The sequence below is a fragment of the Oxyura jamaicensis genome, chromosome 1, assembly GCF_011077185.1.
Source record: "Oxyura jamaicensis isolate SHBP4307 breed ruddy duck chromosome 1, BPBGC_Ojam_1.0, whole genome shotgun sequence".
NCBI classification, from domain to species: Eukaryota; Metazoa; Chordata; class Aves; order Anseriformes; family Anatidae; genus Oxyura; species Oxyura jamaicensis.
In genome coordinates, this window is record NC_048893.1 from 35,378,274 (window position 1) to 35,396,149 (window position 17,876).

The window sequence follows — 17,876 nt, forward strand, 5'->3', positions numbered from 1 at the left end:
TGTATTTTACTATGAGAATCTTTTTCCCTTTCCTTAAAGAATTTTAAACTCCTTAGTTGGCTTTCTAAAGTGATACATGTACGAGCTCGCTTCAGAGTGATCTGCTTTGAAATTTGTGTCAAGTTTCCAGACAAATAAAATATGGAAAATAACTTTTCAGACTGGTATCCTGGGAAGATGTGTAAACTAGAAAGGAAAAGGTGATTACTGCATTTTTATTTTGGAGGTTGTATGACTTGCAGAGAAAGAAATGTATGAATTTAGTGGATAGATAGTCATTATGTGAACTTGTAACAAACTAAAAGAGAGTAGAAGTAAATTGGGAATATATGAAAAGTAAAATCTTGTTGTTGAAGACTCTGAAAGAAAATAAATATTAACAAATAGAAACACCAACTTCAGAGAGATTCTTTCTTGATACTATATTTTATCTGCTTTTAGCTAAGCTTCAGCAGATTGGGCATATTTCTTTAATGAAGGTCGGTTAAACAAATGGGTCTGTAGTATTAATGTGCTCAGTCTGTTTTCAGCCTGAATTAATTTTTCACTTTACCTAGTGGTAAGATTGCATTTTCTTGCTCTTAATGTAGCTGTCCGGCTCTCAGGGCACAATAGAAACCAGTCTTCAGGATATCAAAAACAAGCTTTCTCCTGGTGGTTTACTGGCTGATACTTGGGCAAATCAAGAAGGCATGCATCCAAGAGATAGAAAGTGGGTAATTGTATTAACTCTATTAATATATATTAGTTGTAGTTCATAAAAGCTCATTAATAGCTGCTTAAGTTTGTGTGTAAAATTCCTAATTTTATTCCTTTTGTTGCTCTAGTCCAGAAAGGCTGCAGGCACTGCTATGTTCCATCACAGATATTTATTATCAGTTCAAAAAAGACAAAGCAGAACGAAGTAAGTAACTTATTTGATTCACTTTTAACATAAACTCTAGTGTAAAGGACAGGTCAGTTCTTGTTCTATCAGGATATTTGATAGCAGTGAGCAGTTGGTCAGCATCAGTGAATATGTCTGTAGGCCTTTCTTAGTTAGCTCCTGTCTTAAAGCCCATGTGAATGAAACTCTGTTAATCTCACAAAGCTGAATTGCAACACTGGCAGAAAAAAAAAAAAGTAATTGGTGCTTTTACCTACGAACATAGACTAACACACAGAAAATGGGTAAGCTAAGTGGAGTTTTATATAAATACAACTAACAGAATTAAATTGGTAATGTCTGTCATCTGCTCTGATCCTAGGGCTTCCCTATAATGAAGAACAAATTCACAAGTTTGACAAGTAAGTTTTGAAGTTATGTTTGGGAAATACCTGTTCCTAATCCGGGCATAATTATCTTACAGGAAATACCTTTTTGTCCTGTTTGTTTTAGAGAGGAACAGAACCCTTAGTAACAGTAAAGTGATTTTGTAGCTGAAGTGGAAATAATTTTTTACAGATAAATAAGGTACGGACTAGCTGAATGAAATTATAGAAATTACAGAATTACTTAATATTCAGGAAGTATCATGTGTAAAATAAACTTTAGTGCTGTTTTCCATACTGCTGAAAATTGCCACTTAGAAGTTAAGTGTCTGTATGTAATCTGGTTGTCTAGACACCCATGAGACTCCTCTGACTGTACTGACTTAACTCCTGAGCAACTCTACACAGCTACTCTGCTCATCCTGCAGCACTTGTCTCAGGATCCATTCAGTTACTCCTGCGCAGGTGCCTAATACTATCTGAGTCACCCTTAAGTACCTGAGACATGGTCTGAGACTGGGAGGTAGGACGTGACTAATGGGAAACCTGCGCCTTTCTGGATGAACAGCTGGAAGCAGCACAGGATATCCTTGTGCATCTCAAATGATGCTACATGCTTGTGTTTAAGTAACTAAGTTACTTTCCCAGAGTCTGGTCAGTTGAGTGGTTCCCTAGTGGTTCCCTAGTCTTTGCTTACTGGTGTATGAATGTAGACACTGCTTCTGGAACTTTCTAAGAATTCTTGATGTTCCTACCACTACTGTGGTTCACTAACAATTACAGATGTGCCAACGTGAAGGTGGCACTGACGGGTGTTCTCTTGATCACTTGATTTTACCATAGTGAGAGAGCTAAACAGTGTAACTGCCAACTGGGGAGGGAGATTGCTTTAATGTAAAGGCCAGCAGCGACAAGAAACCAAACTAGCTATGAGATAGATGTTGATACACTGAAAGTAACTTGGACACATCGTTGTCCTGCAACAGCCAGAACTTAACATAGGAGATAATCTGAGCAATAATTTCAAGACCTATGTTCTAAAGAATATCATCAGAAAACAGGTAAACATTTAGACTGAATCCAGAGCATATTTTAAATCTGCACTCCATTTAGCAGGCAAAATAAATTTTATTTTTTTTCTACTACTCAGACTTCAAATAAATAGGCTTCATTTTAATGGTCTTGAATACTATATATTTTCTACCACAAGTGTTTCTTCAAGATTGTACCGGTATATTTGAGATCCTAACTACATCCATTTTTATTTGATGCCTCCCAGAGAGAAATGGCAGTGGTTTGCCTTAAGTACCTGCTCTTCTGCGATGCAATAGCTTGAGTTCCACTGATCTGAGAAATGAAACTGAAGAACTTTGTGCCTTTAGCAACAGTGATTAGCCTTTGTAGTAGTTACTACTAGAGAGATAAGGGAGCAGCACTAAATTCATATTTTTTTGTGGCTAAATGACAGGTATGCGTGCCTGATGACAAACCAACTACATTCCAGCCAGCATTTGATTAACCAAAGGCTATCATGCAAGAGTTAATGATATACCAGAAGCAGTTGTTAGACTGCAGCCCTCAGTATCCTAGATTCCCTTAGTTCTGCTTCCTGTTGCGATGCATAGTATGGTATGGCAGCTCTACCGGGACTGCTGACTGCAACTCTAACAAGAATGGGGCTTTGTTTTGTTTTCCTCTCCTTATCTCTGTATCTACTTGCTTTGAGTTTTTTGTTTTTTGTTTTTTCTCTTGCCATAAATTTAAGCTGACAACAAAAATTCATTTTTTGTGTTGCATGGATATTATTCAGCACAACGGATTATTTATATATGCTGGAGATTCTAAATATCTACCAAAGATAAATTAGAAATAATAAGGAGTTTTGCCCTTTCAATTTTGAATCCTTTTCCCTTAAATATACTTGCTTGGATAAATGCTCACTGGGAAAATGCATCTGACCAATTGTTCATACACCAATAATTGCAACTTAATTCATTCAGTTACTTTTTTTTTCTCCCTGCTGGGGAATATTTTTGAAACATAACCTGTCAGTTCATGCAGTGTGTTGAATTCTCATACATTACAACTGCACAAATAAAATTAGCTGAAGAGATTTTAAGTCCAAATGCCTTTTCTCTAAGTTTCAGGAAGTGAGCTGGAGGAAGGGGTTCTGAAAGGAGTATAACACTGTTTTGGTTGTTTCTGTGTTGCAGGCAGAAGTTGTATTTACATGCTACAAAAGCCATAGCTCTATTCAAAGAAGAATGTGTCAGTAAGTACGATATATTTCTGGACAAGGCTGAGGACTGGACAAGGCAAGTTTATTGATTTCTTTAATATTCAGAAGTGTTCACTGCACCACTTTTTTACAAGGTTCTTAAAGGGTCTTGAAAGAAAACTTTTTTTTTTTTCTTTTAGGAAAATGCTTCACATAAGGAAGCAGTTACTTGCTCTCACCAACCAGTGCTTTGATATTGAAGAGGAGGTATCCAAATACCAAGATTATATAAATGAGGTAGAATTCTTCTAAATTATTTCAAGTGTTTGCAAAAATAAAAGACTATTCTATATTGTTTTTATATTGATGCTGCTGTTTATAGTGAGTCATACTTAGTTTAATGCAGTCGTATTAAAATACAGGGCTGTGTGGATGTCGTATTTGGTCTATAATAGTTTCATTGCTGATATAGGAGTTACATAGAGGTTTATGAATCCTGACTTGATTTTTATTTTATTTTTGGTTTCACTGGCAGCCCCAAAAAACATGTATGCAAACAGATGTGAGCTTGCTGGGAGGTATTCTGTGTAACTACTGTCACCATAGTATCTAAGTGCCTAGAGGATAATGTTAATACTCTTATGAAGCATAAGACACTACTCCCATATTCCAGGTTAGGGGGTACATGCTCAAGGATACATGCTAATGTAATGCTGCTGGTGGTATGAAAGAAAACATTTTGTTGAAATTTGGACAGTGACTTGTGCAGGATGCAAACTTACCAGAAGTACCTCAAAACTGAGAGAATGAGAATAGCTGTAACTCCTTTGGGTGTAACCTAGTTAATTAGACATGTATAAGGATCATAGTCAATGCACTGTCCCCAAATCAAAAAGTAATCTAAAAGTGCATTTTCATTCAATAAAATTGTTATTCTTTATAAAGGAAATAAATATGAAAGAAAAACACCCAAGAGATTTAAAAACAAACAAACAACAACAACAAAAAAAAACAAGGAACAGTGAAGAGCAGTGTTTTCCTTGTTATTTGTTTGTATTTTAGTAGCGTGACAGAAGTCAGTTATTCATTAGAATCCTGTTGACTTAGGATATCTACAAACATAACAAATAGATAATTCCTCCTTCTGAGAGTTTTTTATGAAAGTATAAGGCACTTAAGAAGATGGAAAAAATCAGGGAACTACAGGTTATATCTATATAGAAATTGCTGTGATGATCTCACGCCCTACTGTTGTAATGATTTTACAAGGCATCATAGCAACAGAGAATTTAAAGGATTTTAGGGTGGAGATCAGGATACATATCACAGCTTGTATTTTAATTTGTATTTCCTTTTTGTCTGTTGCAGTTACAAGATGCTCTGCCTCAGAAAATGTTTGCAGCTTCCAGTGGGATGAAACACACAATGAATACAGTTTACCCAAGTTCAAACACATTAGTGGAAATGACTCTTGGGTGAGAATTTATTAATTGGGTGGATGTAATATTCCATACCAATTATACAGATGGATTGAAAACAATGTTTGCAGTTGACTTAGTGATTGTTATTAAGGCCAATAATTTTATATTTATTGCAGGAAAAAAAAAAAACAACCAACCTTATATTGCTATAGCAGTGGTACAGATTTGTGAGTAAAGGATAACGCTAATAAATATCCAACACTTCTGGAAAATAACCAACCTGATATTTGTTTCTCATTTGGTAGGCGGTAAGAAGTTACTAAAAGCTGTGTGGTGGTGAGTGGTTGTAGTAGATAACTGCCTCTGTAAAAATTGTAACCTTTCTTTTGCTTCTCGTTACTACAGTATGAAGAAACTAAAGGAGGAAATGGAAGGGGTTGTTAAAGAGCTGGCTGAGAACAACCACATTTTGGAAAGGCAAGCAATTATTTTCCCTTTGTGGGCTGATAATAGGAGCAAACTTAATTTGATTTGTTTTGTAGTTTCAGAGTACAAACTAAGGGAAAATTCTATAACTTTTTAACTATATATTTTGAACTATTGATCTCAGGTGTAACAAGAAAACTTACTTTAAAACCTTGAAACATTACTGTAAAATTATTCTGACACAGCAGTCATGACATTTTTGTTCAATACCGCTTAGGTTTAGCTAATAGGAATATCTGTTGCACAGAGAGATTAATTCTGAATTTCAACACAATATTTTTGCAGTAATCCAGTAGGCTTTTTTAACTCTTCACTTTTAGATATTTTTAACAACTGCAAAATTATGCCAATATCATTGAATAATTGTGCAGTTTTCAGATTGCTTCATTAAAGTGGGGAGAAGGAATTTTCATTATTACATATAGAATACTTTTGCTTTTTTTCATTATGATGAAAAAATATAACATCCTGATGATGATGATAATATATGAAAATAATGATCTCCTAAAAGTTTCAAGGTAAATTGCTGATAGAGCTGAGCTGAGCTTCAAGCTGAATTGATTTGGTTTTGTTCCTCACGCCCAGTCCCATACAAGAAAGGATGCTGTTCTCCAAGTACCTTGTTGTCACCTACAAAAGTTTGATGCAAATGTGTGTGTCAGCATGTAGCAACGGAAAGGAAAAGTCCCACAAATAAATTAGAATGAAAAAAGCGTTTCTATATTCAATTCAATCACCTAAGAATACACCGTTTCTTCATTTTAGATTTGGTGCTTTGACTACAGATGGTGGCCTGCGGAATGTGGACTGTATCTAGCTTGCAAAGGACTTGAAGAGGACTTGTAAATTTTTCAAAGGGAAAAAATACAGTTGGGACATGTAAAAACAGATGATAATTCTGTACCCAGTTTTTTTCCTCTGCATCTGTAGTATTAAAAAAATGTAAATATGTATAATATGTAAATATAGAAGATTATATATATCTTTTTTGTCAGCATTAGGATAGAATTACTCCTGGCAGGGAATTTAACCCATGGAAGATCACTGACAGAGTCCTAAAGGCAAAAGTGTTGTTGATGAAGTTGATATGTATTTGTTTTTAATATTGCCCCTTTTTCAGAGTGCAATTTACTCTTTATTGCAAGAGAATTTGCAAAATACTAAAAAATATGATTAGTCTTTAAAGGGTGTTCTGGTTTTCCTTTAACCACTACTGTTATTTTGGAGTCTACGTGAATGACTCTAATATCACAAAACAGGAGGACTGTTAAATCAGGTCTCTTTAAGTGTGAATGGGGACTGAAAGCACATACAGGACAGAGTAGAAATGCCTTTCTCTTTCCTTCACATCCAGACTGTTAGTTCGCTACTATGAGAAAATAAATTTGCAACTTTTTTTAAGTCCTTGTCCATATTTGGTGCCATGTTGTTTGCTCTGTATGTGGAAATTTTGCACTCCAGGTTGTCAGACTGAATGTAGAAACTCCTTTTGTAAAGTAATGTTTTCAGAATTTTTCTGAAATCTTGTTGCTCACCACAAGAGAGGTGGGTTCTTAAAGTAAGATATCTTTTTGAGAACTCTGTTTGCAGACATAGTTTTAAAAGGTTAAAAATTTTGTATTGTAAGAATTTTTGGGCTGTCAGTAGACTAGATAGCACTATGCCTCAGTGGTAACTGAATACTAGAAAAATAACTTACCAGTTCAGATCTTGAAAAAGGACCTCACCCACTGCTGACTTATGACTGAGATATTAAGTGAAAAATCTTATAAGGCAGTGTATTTATTTTCTGGGATCAGTAGTCAATACTTTCTAGTACTGCATGATTGGGTTGCAGAGATGCAGAATGAAACTGTCTGCTCCAAAATACGTAAAATAAGAGGAGGAAGAGGAGAGGAAAACAAATGAACAAAATCCCTCGGAAAACAACTTTTACTTTGTTTGGATACTACAGGTACACTTGTTTCAGGTGAAGAACATGTTAATGTTGCAGGTTTCACTCTTTCGGTGTAGAAACCTGTCTAGAGATGATCAGTAGTATCAAAATAGCTTTTCTAGTTGCCATATTTAATCTGTAAGAAGAGCTGGATCCATGCTATTTAAAATTATTCATAATTAGTGGTGAAAGATGTAGGTCTAAATTAAACAATAGTAACCTGTGATAGCATCTGAGAGTTTTGTGGTTTTTATACCCTGCTTATTTGTCCAGGTTAGCATGCAACACATTTCCATTTTATTAAAAAAAAATATGAATTTTATAAGTGATTATTTCTTTGCTGAAAGAAGAGAAAATTCACTGCCTTGATATCTCTGAGACCTGTTTTTCAGTGTTCTTGGTTAGGATCAAATATTAGAAGGAAAATCAAATAGTCACTATCACATGGGTCTAAGAATATGCCTTTGCAAGCTTTGTTAAAGAAATCTAGCTATGCAAAAGTAGTGCAACAGTTTGTTACATGTTTTTCCTCCGTTAGCCATGGCATTCCTAACTGTTTAATATACTGGAATCATGTTTAACTGGAATGCTTTAATGCCTGGTTCTGTATTCATTCATTCATATCCACCGTCTCACTGCATGTCAGTAAAACACATGCCTAGGTGTTAAATAATCAGGCTCCAAATTGTACATAAATTATATATTATTTTTTCAACATTATGTTGGTAACTGTTGTTTCAAAGGTTCTTAATTTTGAAAGAAATTGCATAATGGAATATATAATTTTTGACTTCCTTTATATTGAAAGTCTGAAAAGGAAAGTTAATTGTAGTAACAATATCGTCTATGTGTTGAAGTATGTGCGGCATTCTTTTACATGGTTGAAAATGTTATGTTCTATTATGTTCATTTTAAACATTGCTGGTTTTAGTGTTGCTAAATACATCAGTAATTGTGTTAAAATTACTTTTTAGAAAAAGTAATTTTTATTTACTTTTAAAAAAAGGTAATTTTAACTAAGCACTAGCTAAAGAACTTGAAGTAATCAGTTCATAATCTACTGATTATGTTCTTATGAAGCGTATATCTTTTTCATGTTGAAGCATGGTGTATGATACCATGGAATTTTTGGCTCATACTAAGTGTCCTGATACTATCAGTTGTGCTACTGATTTGCCAAAAGAAGTAATAGGAAGTAATATATGGTTCTTCCTCCTGAAGCTGGTGAACTGTTTTGGGGGGTTTAGCTTAGTATATTAATTATCTGTTACTTGAACAAATCTGTCTTCATACGAATTGTGAAAATGCATGAGTGAATGACTTAAATACATCATCAACCACTTACCATAGGGTGTGTACTTACTTCTTTGTCTTTCCATAATTTTGCTTTTTGTTCATTTCAGTATTTTTTATTTCCCTGTATGCTCATATGAAATAAGTCTCAAGTCTGAAGTAGCAAAATGCAGCCTAGCTTGCTTTAGTTGGCTGTCCAGAAAAAGTATCCTGAACAACAGAATCACTACTATAAGTGCAATATGGAGAGCCACTAATCCCTTTTACTTTTTAGCTACTCTGCGTTAAGTGTTATGATCAAAGTTAGTTCTCTGTAAGGGTGGCAAAATTCCTAGACTCTGAAACAGTCCACTGGTGGAGCTTGATCAGTGCTCATTTAGTTAGATTACTGTGAAAGTGGTAATCGTAGAATAATGTTGTATGTAGTACTATGATAAGGACTAAAAAGGCTGAATGGAAGAGGGTTTTTTGTTTGGTTTGGTTTAAGTCTTGAATCCTAGAAAAGGGGAGATGTGGAATACACTGGAGTTGCCTAAAGTTGTTTGAGAAAAATTAAACACAGAACTATAGCTAATAGTTCTAACTATAGCTGCATAGCATCATGTTACTGTGAAATCCCCTCCAGGAAGGGCAGGGTAAGTGACTTGGTTACCCACACAAGGTCAGCTGAACTGGTGATAGCTGCTACCTAGGGACCTGGAAGCCAGGGATAGAATCCCACCTTGGCCTGTGCAGAGGAAAGCATGGTTTACTGGTGACCAGCACAATGAAAAGTGCATCTAAACTGGCTTTTATGTAACATTTTAAAAAGGTACAGGCTACTGAAGATCAGTTAGAGGAGAAAAAAGAAAATAGCTAGGAAAACTTGCCTGAGAAGGACAGGAAAAATGGGAGTTGGTTGGCTGAAAGGAGAGAAGATTGGAAGAAGTGGGGAGCAGAAGTCATCAGTCATCAAAAGGCTGTTACACGTCTGTGGTGAAAGGATTAGAGATTACAAATACAAACTGTTGTGCAAGAAAGAGGAAAAAATCCAGACTGAGTTAGGAAACGTCTTTCTGAGAGTGAAGAGAGTCAAGTGCCTGAATAGGCTGTTCTGGGAGGTAAGCAGTGTATATTACATAGGGGAGTTAGGCATTGGTTAATTGTCAGGAGCTCTTGTGGCCAGTTCTGCCACTGACAAGGCAGAAGCTTTCCAGCTCTACTTTTTTCTGCCCTCTGTTGCATGCTTTTTGGTTATTTGTTCCATTGATTGCAAAGAAAAAATTCTGTTAGGGGTGGTTATCCCTCAGTGGACTTCGCTCTTTCGAGGCAGGTACCAGCATGGCCAGCACCAACTGTGCTTGTAGATGTCCGTGTGGGCATCTTTTGGAGAACTTTGCTTCATATTGACAAGGAAGACTGACAGCAACAGGTAGAGCTGCTGGTGTGCTACAGCCATGGGCGTGCTGCAGTTGTCCAGAGGTGTACTGCTCTCCTGAAGACTTGCGCTAGTGGTCGCTGAGGTATGTGACCACCAAGCATCCGTCAGGTCATGGGCTGTGTCAGTGCTGCCTAGCCATGGGACACATTTCCCAAACAAGCTGCTTTAACCACTTCAGTAAGATTGTTTTAACTGGCAGCTACTGACATACAACACCGTCACTTCCCAGCTCCCCTTGTGCCAGCATGAGGGCTGCTTCATGTACCCGGGCCATGCGGTGGGGGGTTTGTTAGTGATTCCAGAGCCAGCTGTGAGCAGGTGCACCACGTCCCAGCTGGGCTCACAGCAGGCACCTCGCTAAGCAGCCGTCAGCTTTGCTTGGCAGGCACGTTTGCTAACTCATCGTGAAAGGAGCTGACACTGGCATGACCGCACTGCTGCTGCCCTGGTGCTGGCTGCGGGAGCCTTACTGCAGTTTCAGGTGTAAGCGGATAGGAGCAGGTTACAATCTTTGTGTAAATCAGATGAAAGGATTCAGATTTGTATGTGCTTTCATTCCACACGGCTCTCGCTTCCCTTGCCGCTCGCAGTGGTGCGATGCCCTCAGGCAGGGGAGCAGAGTGGGGTGGCCACTGCTTTCTGTAAGAGGCACGAGAGACATGATCGGGGCTGTCCTGAACAGCTTCCTGCAGACACCTCGTCATGAAAACCAACACGCTGCCATGCGTAAAGAGGACAGGGCTGGTAGGCCTGGAGCACTGCAGAGCCCTGGGCAGCAGCTGTTCCTCCCACAGGCATTTTCATGGACAGGTCTCAGGAAGGGGCAAGTGGGACCGTGCTCAGGCCTCGTGGCAGCCATCAGGGCAGGTTGCAGATGTGCCCGACACCGCCATGAGGCGACCAAAGCCATGAGGTGGCCACAGGGCCTAGATCACCCTGGCGCCTCCCCACCTGTGTCAGCGGTGCTGGCGTTGTACCCTTCACCCGGCCCTGAGGAGAGCCTTGTTTTTTCCCCAAGTACCACATGTATGGGTGCTGTCAGTCGTGTTCCTCACAGGCACAGCACAACTGCCCACCTGTGCAGCACCACGGTGCTGGCGTGCCCTTTATCCAGCCTGCTGGATGTGAGGATACCATGTCTGGAAATACCAAGCATCACAAGGTTGTAACATGTATACACCAAGGAGACATCTTTTGGGGGTACGTAGTAGACAAAGGTGGGTTTTTCTTTCCTCACATGGAAAACAACTTCCCTGTTTTCCAGCCATTTAATTGTCACCAAAATACTCTAAAATGATTCGATTCACCTGCTTGCTTCTGTTCTCTTCTGTGCTAGAAGTCCATTTGGTGGAGCTGCTGGAACATTTTCATTACTGGGAAATTTCAGAGGAAGAAGCCAGCACACTGCAGACAGAGCTCGCAAGGGCAGCTGGCTCTATGTCTGCTGAGCAGCTCTGCTGCGGCTGCCTTTACGTCACTTAAAAACATGGTGTACCTCGTTTTGTTTTAAGTACTTTTATAAAAAGTAGGGAAAAAGTTGAAGGGGAAAGAAATCTTCCCTCATTGAGAATTCAATGGGATGCATTCTTCATAGTTTCAATTTTCCTCCCCCGAAACCAAACCCATGTCTTTTAGGTTAATCAAGTGCTATCCTTAGCAGAGTGATGCATGAATGTGTGTGATTTACCTTTGATTTACACCACTGAACCTTTATTTAAGAGATGAGATTTGAAACCCACAGCAGGACAGAAAGGTCAGTCTTTTCTTACTGTTTTGTTCTGGCTTAAAGAGATGTTATAGTCTCATATTGTTCTCTGCTGGGATATAAAATTCCTGTTAAAAGGTTCCCATCAGTACACCTGCCTTCTGTAGCTCTATTTTTGCAGTTACTAGCCTGAATGGAAATACATCGATGTGAAAAAAAATATTATGTATCATTTAAGATAGTGCACCGTTTCTTCTGACAGGACGTATAAGTACAGTTATGTGAAAGTAGACCTTAAAAATCATGATTTTTTTTTTTCCTTTTATGGTCAAACATTCTGTGGCAAGAGCTTGAAGTGTCATGTTGGATTATGTGTCTTCCAGTAATGTTTTCTCAGAACAATTACAGCTTACATCGTTTTTCCTTCTCCTCTCTGACAAGCTCAATTTTTATCAGCCATAGTCCTTCAAGCTACTCTCTTATATTGCTGGCAAAGTAGCACAGGGAGCATTCAACATTCATAGCCTAGCTAGCATGAATATAATACTTAAAAGCCATACGGCGGTATGGAGATGAGAGGGAACAGGAGCTAAAGCACGCCCAGACTGCTGCGAGAAGCTCAGTGCCTGCCTGGCGCGCAGGCACGCTGGCGAGCGGGGCTGATGGGCTGACCTGGCAGCCGCAGACACCTCCAGGGCTGCAGCGAGGTTTGTGGCCGCTGTCCTAGCCTCCGCTGGGAAAGCTGTGGTCCACTTCAGGTATCCCAGTGAAGCAGAAGTTACGTCTGAATTTACGAAATACCTTTCTGAGGTTTCAAGCTGCCTGACAAGGCGTGACGGTGCTGGAAGATTCCCAAATTCTTGTTTTCCAGAGGCTTCAAGTGTGGGGACCTTCGTTTTATGTCATCCAAAAAGGAGACACAACAGCATCTTCCAGATTGTCGGCTGTGGATAAAGAAGGATCTACACGCTAAATTGTTGTGAGGATTCTGAGTCACAAAGACGCAGGTATTACTTTTATTTAAATCACCCTGTTTTGAGTATTGACTGAAGTTGTTTCTCACTAGATGGTTGCCTCAGACAAGACCAGAGTCAGAGGTGCTGAGCTGGGTGGTGAAAATTAAAAGGCGTGAGAAATTCCCCCTGGGACAGGGAAGCACTCAAAGGGCACATCAAAGGGGGAATTTTCAAGTTTTTAGGTCAGCAGACTTTTCCAGCCTCAGAGAAAAAATCTGCAGTGGTTACAGGAGTGGTGGCTCCCTGAGCACCTCTGGCCAGCCTGCCTGGGCTGTAGCACAGCTTTGGCAAGGGCTGGATTTTGCTGTCGTCATTTCCCAAAGGGGCTGTGGTCACCTTCAGTTTTTTTTTTGTTTGTTTGTTTGTTTGTTTTTCTTTCACATTCCTTGGTACAATTAAAAAAGTGAGGTGAGATTGCTGAAGTGAATGAAGAGCTACTGAGAAAGGGGCCTTTCTGCTGCTTTGTGAGTTTCGTTTGCAATTCACACGTAGGTTTTCAGGCTTCTGCTAAAAATTGGAAAAATACTTTCATGTAACCCAGGGAAGAATGATCAGAATGGGAAAAAAAAGAGTTCAAGGAGATCAATGATCATCTGTTTAAATGCAGTGCACAAGGTGCACATTATTCAAGCAATATATTTCTTGGAAAACAATAAGGCAATACTGATATTTCTGGATGTGAGCCCAGGAAGAAAGCCAATTGTAATGAAATACCTCTGGAAAAAAATAAAAAATAAAAAAATAAAGATGCTTTGCAGTATCTGAGCTCTTGCTGTTGTTTTGGATTACTTTTCAAGAGGGACTTAATCGGTTTCGCACTCCTGACTTGCTCAGCCATTCACCTTTTCACCTCTGTTTTGGGGGTAAAAACTGGTGATTTGTGCAGATGCAGAATACCACTCCCTGGTCTGACTGCTCCACACAGAGCAGTCTGAAACAGAAGAGTTTGGATTATTCTAGGTTAAACTACTGAAATGATGTGCAGTAAAGAGAGCTTTTCTAGTATTCAGGTTTTCTTTCGATCTGAGTGTACTGTGAAGTGATAATTTTCAGTGTCATACCATACTGACAGTTTCATGGTGTACAGCGTTATGGTGCACAGCAGCCCTGGAATAGCTGTATTGTTTGGCCTTATCATCTGATGTTTGAAAAATGAGGCATTTGTAATGGTTTCAGATAAATATCTATGTCTATGCTGCCAAGTTTTGGAATACTGTTTCCTGATGGTTTTACTTTCCCCAGAGTCTGCTCAGCAGGCTGCGTTTATGTAGGTGTCAGGTGGGGTGAAAGGAATTGCTCTGCGGACTGCTTGCTCTAGACTTCCTAGTTCATTCCCGTGACTTCTCTTTTACCTTGAATTTTGGCACTTTCATTGCAAAAACAGTTTTTAATTGAGCCAAATAGAAATGCTGCTAGGCCCTTTGAGGAGCTTTGCTTTTCGTTTACTTTTCAACTCAAAGTGTTGGGACAGGCTTGGGAGTTCACAGATACTTTTGTTGAAAGCATGGCATTGATGGACTGATACCTACTACTATTCTACACCTGTGTGTCACCCAAGGAGCAGCAGATGTAGTGCTGTATGTGTTGGGTTTGTGTGGCAAGGCTGGCAGTGGCCTCTGCAAGACCAGTACAGTGTAATGCTGCAGGAACACTGGGAAGGAAAGCAGAGACTCACAAGTATTTGTGCAGGTGCTTGTAAAAAGTTGCCAAAAGGAAAAACTGCAGTGTCTCTGTCAGATTGCTGATGGAAGGAGTCCTTTATGGATGAGGATTCGGGTCAGTGGGTATCCCTCAGGTACCAGCCTCAAGCAAGGTGCAGCAGCCCCTGTGAGCAGGTAGAGGGGCAAGCTTCCTCTGCCTCCCACTCTGCTCTTCAGCCTTGTTCAGAGAACCATCTTGACTTCTTTCATCCATTTCTCAGACTTTGCTTTTTGAGCAACCTTCCCTTGTAAAGAATATAGCAGTTTCAGGGCCTATCAGAGCCTTCAGATTAGTATTATTATTTTTATTTCCCATGGAAAAGGTGATTTTGCTAGGTGCAGGCTATCCTTTAGTGAGGTGCCCCACTCCATTTGTAACATGTTTTGATATTGGCACTGAATATTCAGTAAATGCTGCATTAGTGCAAAGTGAAGGACAGAGGCTTTGTATTTAATGTGCGATACATCTCCCTTATTAAAAGGCTTTTAAAGTATCTGTAAAGGCTTTTAAAGTATCTGTAAATAAAATAAAATATAAAAAATAATAATAATAGAAAAAAAAAACCTTTAGAAGAAATTGGGGTGTATTATCTACATGCCTCCTAATTAGCTGCACCATTAAAGAAATAGATTCCCCCTTAAAAAATGAAGGTAAAATGTGGAGAAAAGAGGTAAATGGAGGCATTGCTGATTTATTTTCCTTCAGAATTATTATTATTATTTTATTTTTGGCAAACAAATTTGTGGAACATACTTTTTAATGTTTTGAAAAAGAGGATAAACACTGTCAGCTAACCAGCCAGTAGGAATTTATTCATATGTAATCACATATAATGAGGGGGTTAAATTTCTGGAGCTACATCTAGAATTACTATTTATATTACCAAGCATGTTCTGGGTTCCAGGATCCTCTTAAAGTTTTATCTGATTTGTGAGAACTGTGGAGCAGAGAAGAAATAGTGGAGGTGGAGGCCTCCTTTCCATCCCCATCTTTCTGTGGAGAGTTGTTTAATGACATGCAGTTCTCAATTTTCTCTTTATTTCGTTTCAGATGCAAACTTAGCAGAATTTCTCAGTCTCCACAGGGGCAGGAGTAGCAGCACGGTGCAGCCCGGGGTTTGGGCTCCCACGGGTGTGTTCCCATTGCTGTGCTTAGCCCATTTCCCACTGGTTTGCAGAGAACAGCAACTCCTCACCTGGTTCTGTGGTCACCGTGGGCACTGGTCTCTTTGCCTCTGGTGTTTTCTTCTTGTGTGGAGGGGGGCCAGGTGCCACAAGGCTTGGTTTTGAGCAAACCCATAGTTGAGAGCCGGTACTGGAGCAGAAGGGAGCCTGCTAATGAAAAAGTGATAAAATAGGGATTTTGCAGGCAGTGCTTATAGCCTGGGATGTCTTCAGGATGTGTAATTAAACATTGCTCACCAGCCTGGTACCTTCTGAGGCTCTGCTCACTAAGGGAAGCGTTGAGCAACCATGGAGGAACTTGGCCTTGTTCTGTGAGAGCCTTGGAGAGCTTGCTGTGTCTGGATGGCTGCTCAGGGCTCAACGGGCTGTTAGCCTGGGAAACTGGGAGTTTGGGGCACCGTGGGAATTAGTGCTCCACCTGCCTTTTAAACTGCATTGTGTTACATCGCCTGCAATGCTATTTATGTATTGCTAATGTCTGTGCTTTTAGTACGCTGGGGAAAATAAATGAAGCTTTTGCTGGTTAACATATTTTTGATAAATACATAGCAGTTTATTGCAAAGTTTTCTTCTGAAATATTTATATATATATATATATATATATATATATATATATATGCATTGCTTTTAGCAGTAAGAGCTCTCAGCTGCACTGCGTCCTTAATAGACAGGCTGCTTGCACAAGAAGCAATCCCTGCTCCGAAGTGCTACAAATGAAGCAGACAGAGAGGAAAGCACTGAGAGGTGAAATGGCTATTTCAAGGTTACCCAGGAGGTCACTGGCCAAGCCCAAATTAGAGCTCAGCTCAGGTCCAGAGAGCATAGTCATGCCTTCCTTCTGCTGCTAAGCAGCATTTACCAGAACCCCGTGTGATTGGATGCATCCCTGTCGCCAGACAGTTAAATGCAGGTCAGCAGTGTGCACAGCAGAAAGGCAAGAATGGCGCTGGTTTTGGCTGGATGGCTTTATGAGCTGCTAGACATGTCTGTTTTCTCCATGCTGTACTGAGTACTGACAAATGCCTTTTTGATTTTGCTCTGTAAAGGAAAAGCACTTCATGTGTAGCAGCTTGGGTGCAGGAGGCTGACAGTGAGCATAGTAGCTCAGAAGAAAATACAAAGGGCTGCAATGAAAGCTGAGCTCTGCAATATCTCTCCTGTGTATTTTTCTCTTATATTCCAGTTCCTATTACCTAATAGCTGCCATGGCTAAAATAAAGAATAGGGGCTGAGAAACATCCCAATCTTCGAACAGAGACTAAACATACAAGGGGCACCCTTATTAATCTCAAGTGCAAACAGCATGTGATCCTTGTGCAACATGCAGAGATCTAATGAAGGATACTCGTAGCTTTATTGTACCGTAAAATGTATCAGGCTATGTTTATTGTAAGCAGACCAGATTAAGAAGAATAACTGGTTCTTTTAGCAACATTTAATGCATATTTTTGTTTTTCTGCCCTGGTCTGATTTCCCTTAGAGATATTCCCTGCAAGCTCTCAGTGAGAAGTCTACTAATTTTGGCACAAAGTCACCCGAAGCCCACAGGCAAGTCGGTCTGTCATCCTCTGAGTCAAATCCTATGTGTCAAACTGAGTTACGAGGCAACTCAGCATCTTCTCTCCAGTTCTATCCTTGAGTTTTATTTTCTCTATATCCTAAAGTGAAACCATGTGTGTACAAAAGCAGTTTTTCTAAGACTGTGCTCTGTTTCCTTAGTTCTCCTACTACTAGCACAGCATCTACCACAAGACTAATGTTCCCATCCCATTTCTCTATTTTCCGCATTTAACTTTTAAAACCAGTATTCAGCTTTAATTCTGATGCACAAGCCAACATACATATATTAAGCCTGTAACCAAACTACATTAAAAATGCCAACGCGCATCACGTTGTACCTGCAGCAGTCTCCAAGAAGTAGCACATTCCCTTCCCGACGCTCAGCCACGCCAGCACGGCAGTGCCCTGTCTCCCCCACACACTTTGCATCGCAGTTCAGTGCCCGTCCTGTCTGCCTCTGCACACTTCCAGTATTAGGAAAAGAGCATAAAGCAAGTTAGGACAAATTTTACAGGTTGAAGTATTCAAAATGAAACAGGGAGCAATGGACAATACTAAAAAGAATGAAACAGAAATATTGCTGAAATATACAAAGAGGTGCTCTTTTTCCCATAACAATGTATTAAAATATTCCACAGCAGTGTTGCATGTTGTATAATGAAATAAGAAATAAATTAAGAAATTG

The 17,876-nt window shown here is 39.5% G+C and overlaps 2 protein-coding genes across 2 annotated transcripts in view; both read left to right on the top strand.

Moving 5' to 3' along the window:
* Window positions 1–8,659, top strand: part of TBK1 (TANK binding kinase 1) — a 29,113-nt gene extending 20,454 nt beyond the window's left edge. Inside the window, exons 14-21 of the mRNA XM_035337504.1 lie at window positions 591–712; window positions 828–904; window positions 1,248–1,287; window positions 3,465–3,566; window positions 3,670–3,766; window positions 4,838–4,944; window positions 5,296–5,367; window positions 6,142–8,659. Coding sequence (XP_035193395.1) covers window positions 591–712; window positions 828–904; window positions 1,248–1,287; window positions 3,465–3,566; window positions 3,670–3,766; window positions 4,838–4,944; window positions 5,296–5,367; window positions 6,142–6,193 — 669 coding nt within the window. The 3' untranslated portion in view covers window positions 6,194–8,659. The remainder of the gene's footprint in view (window positions 1–590; window positions 713–827; window positions 905–1,247; window positions 1,288–3,464; window positions 3,567–3,669; window positions 3,767–4,837; window positions 4,945–5,295; window positions 5,368–6,141) is intronic.
* Window positions 8,660–12,414: 3,755 nt separating this feature from the next.
* RASSF3 (Ras association domain family member 3) overlaps window positions 12,415–17,876 on the top strand; it is a 98,730-nt gene continuing 93,268 nt past the window's right edge. The window contains exon 1 of the mRNA XM_035334352.1: window positions 12,415–12,737. The gene's annotated coding sequence lies outside the window, so the exon portion shown is untranslated. The remainder of the gene's footprint in view (window positions 12,738–17,876) is intronic.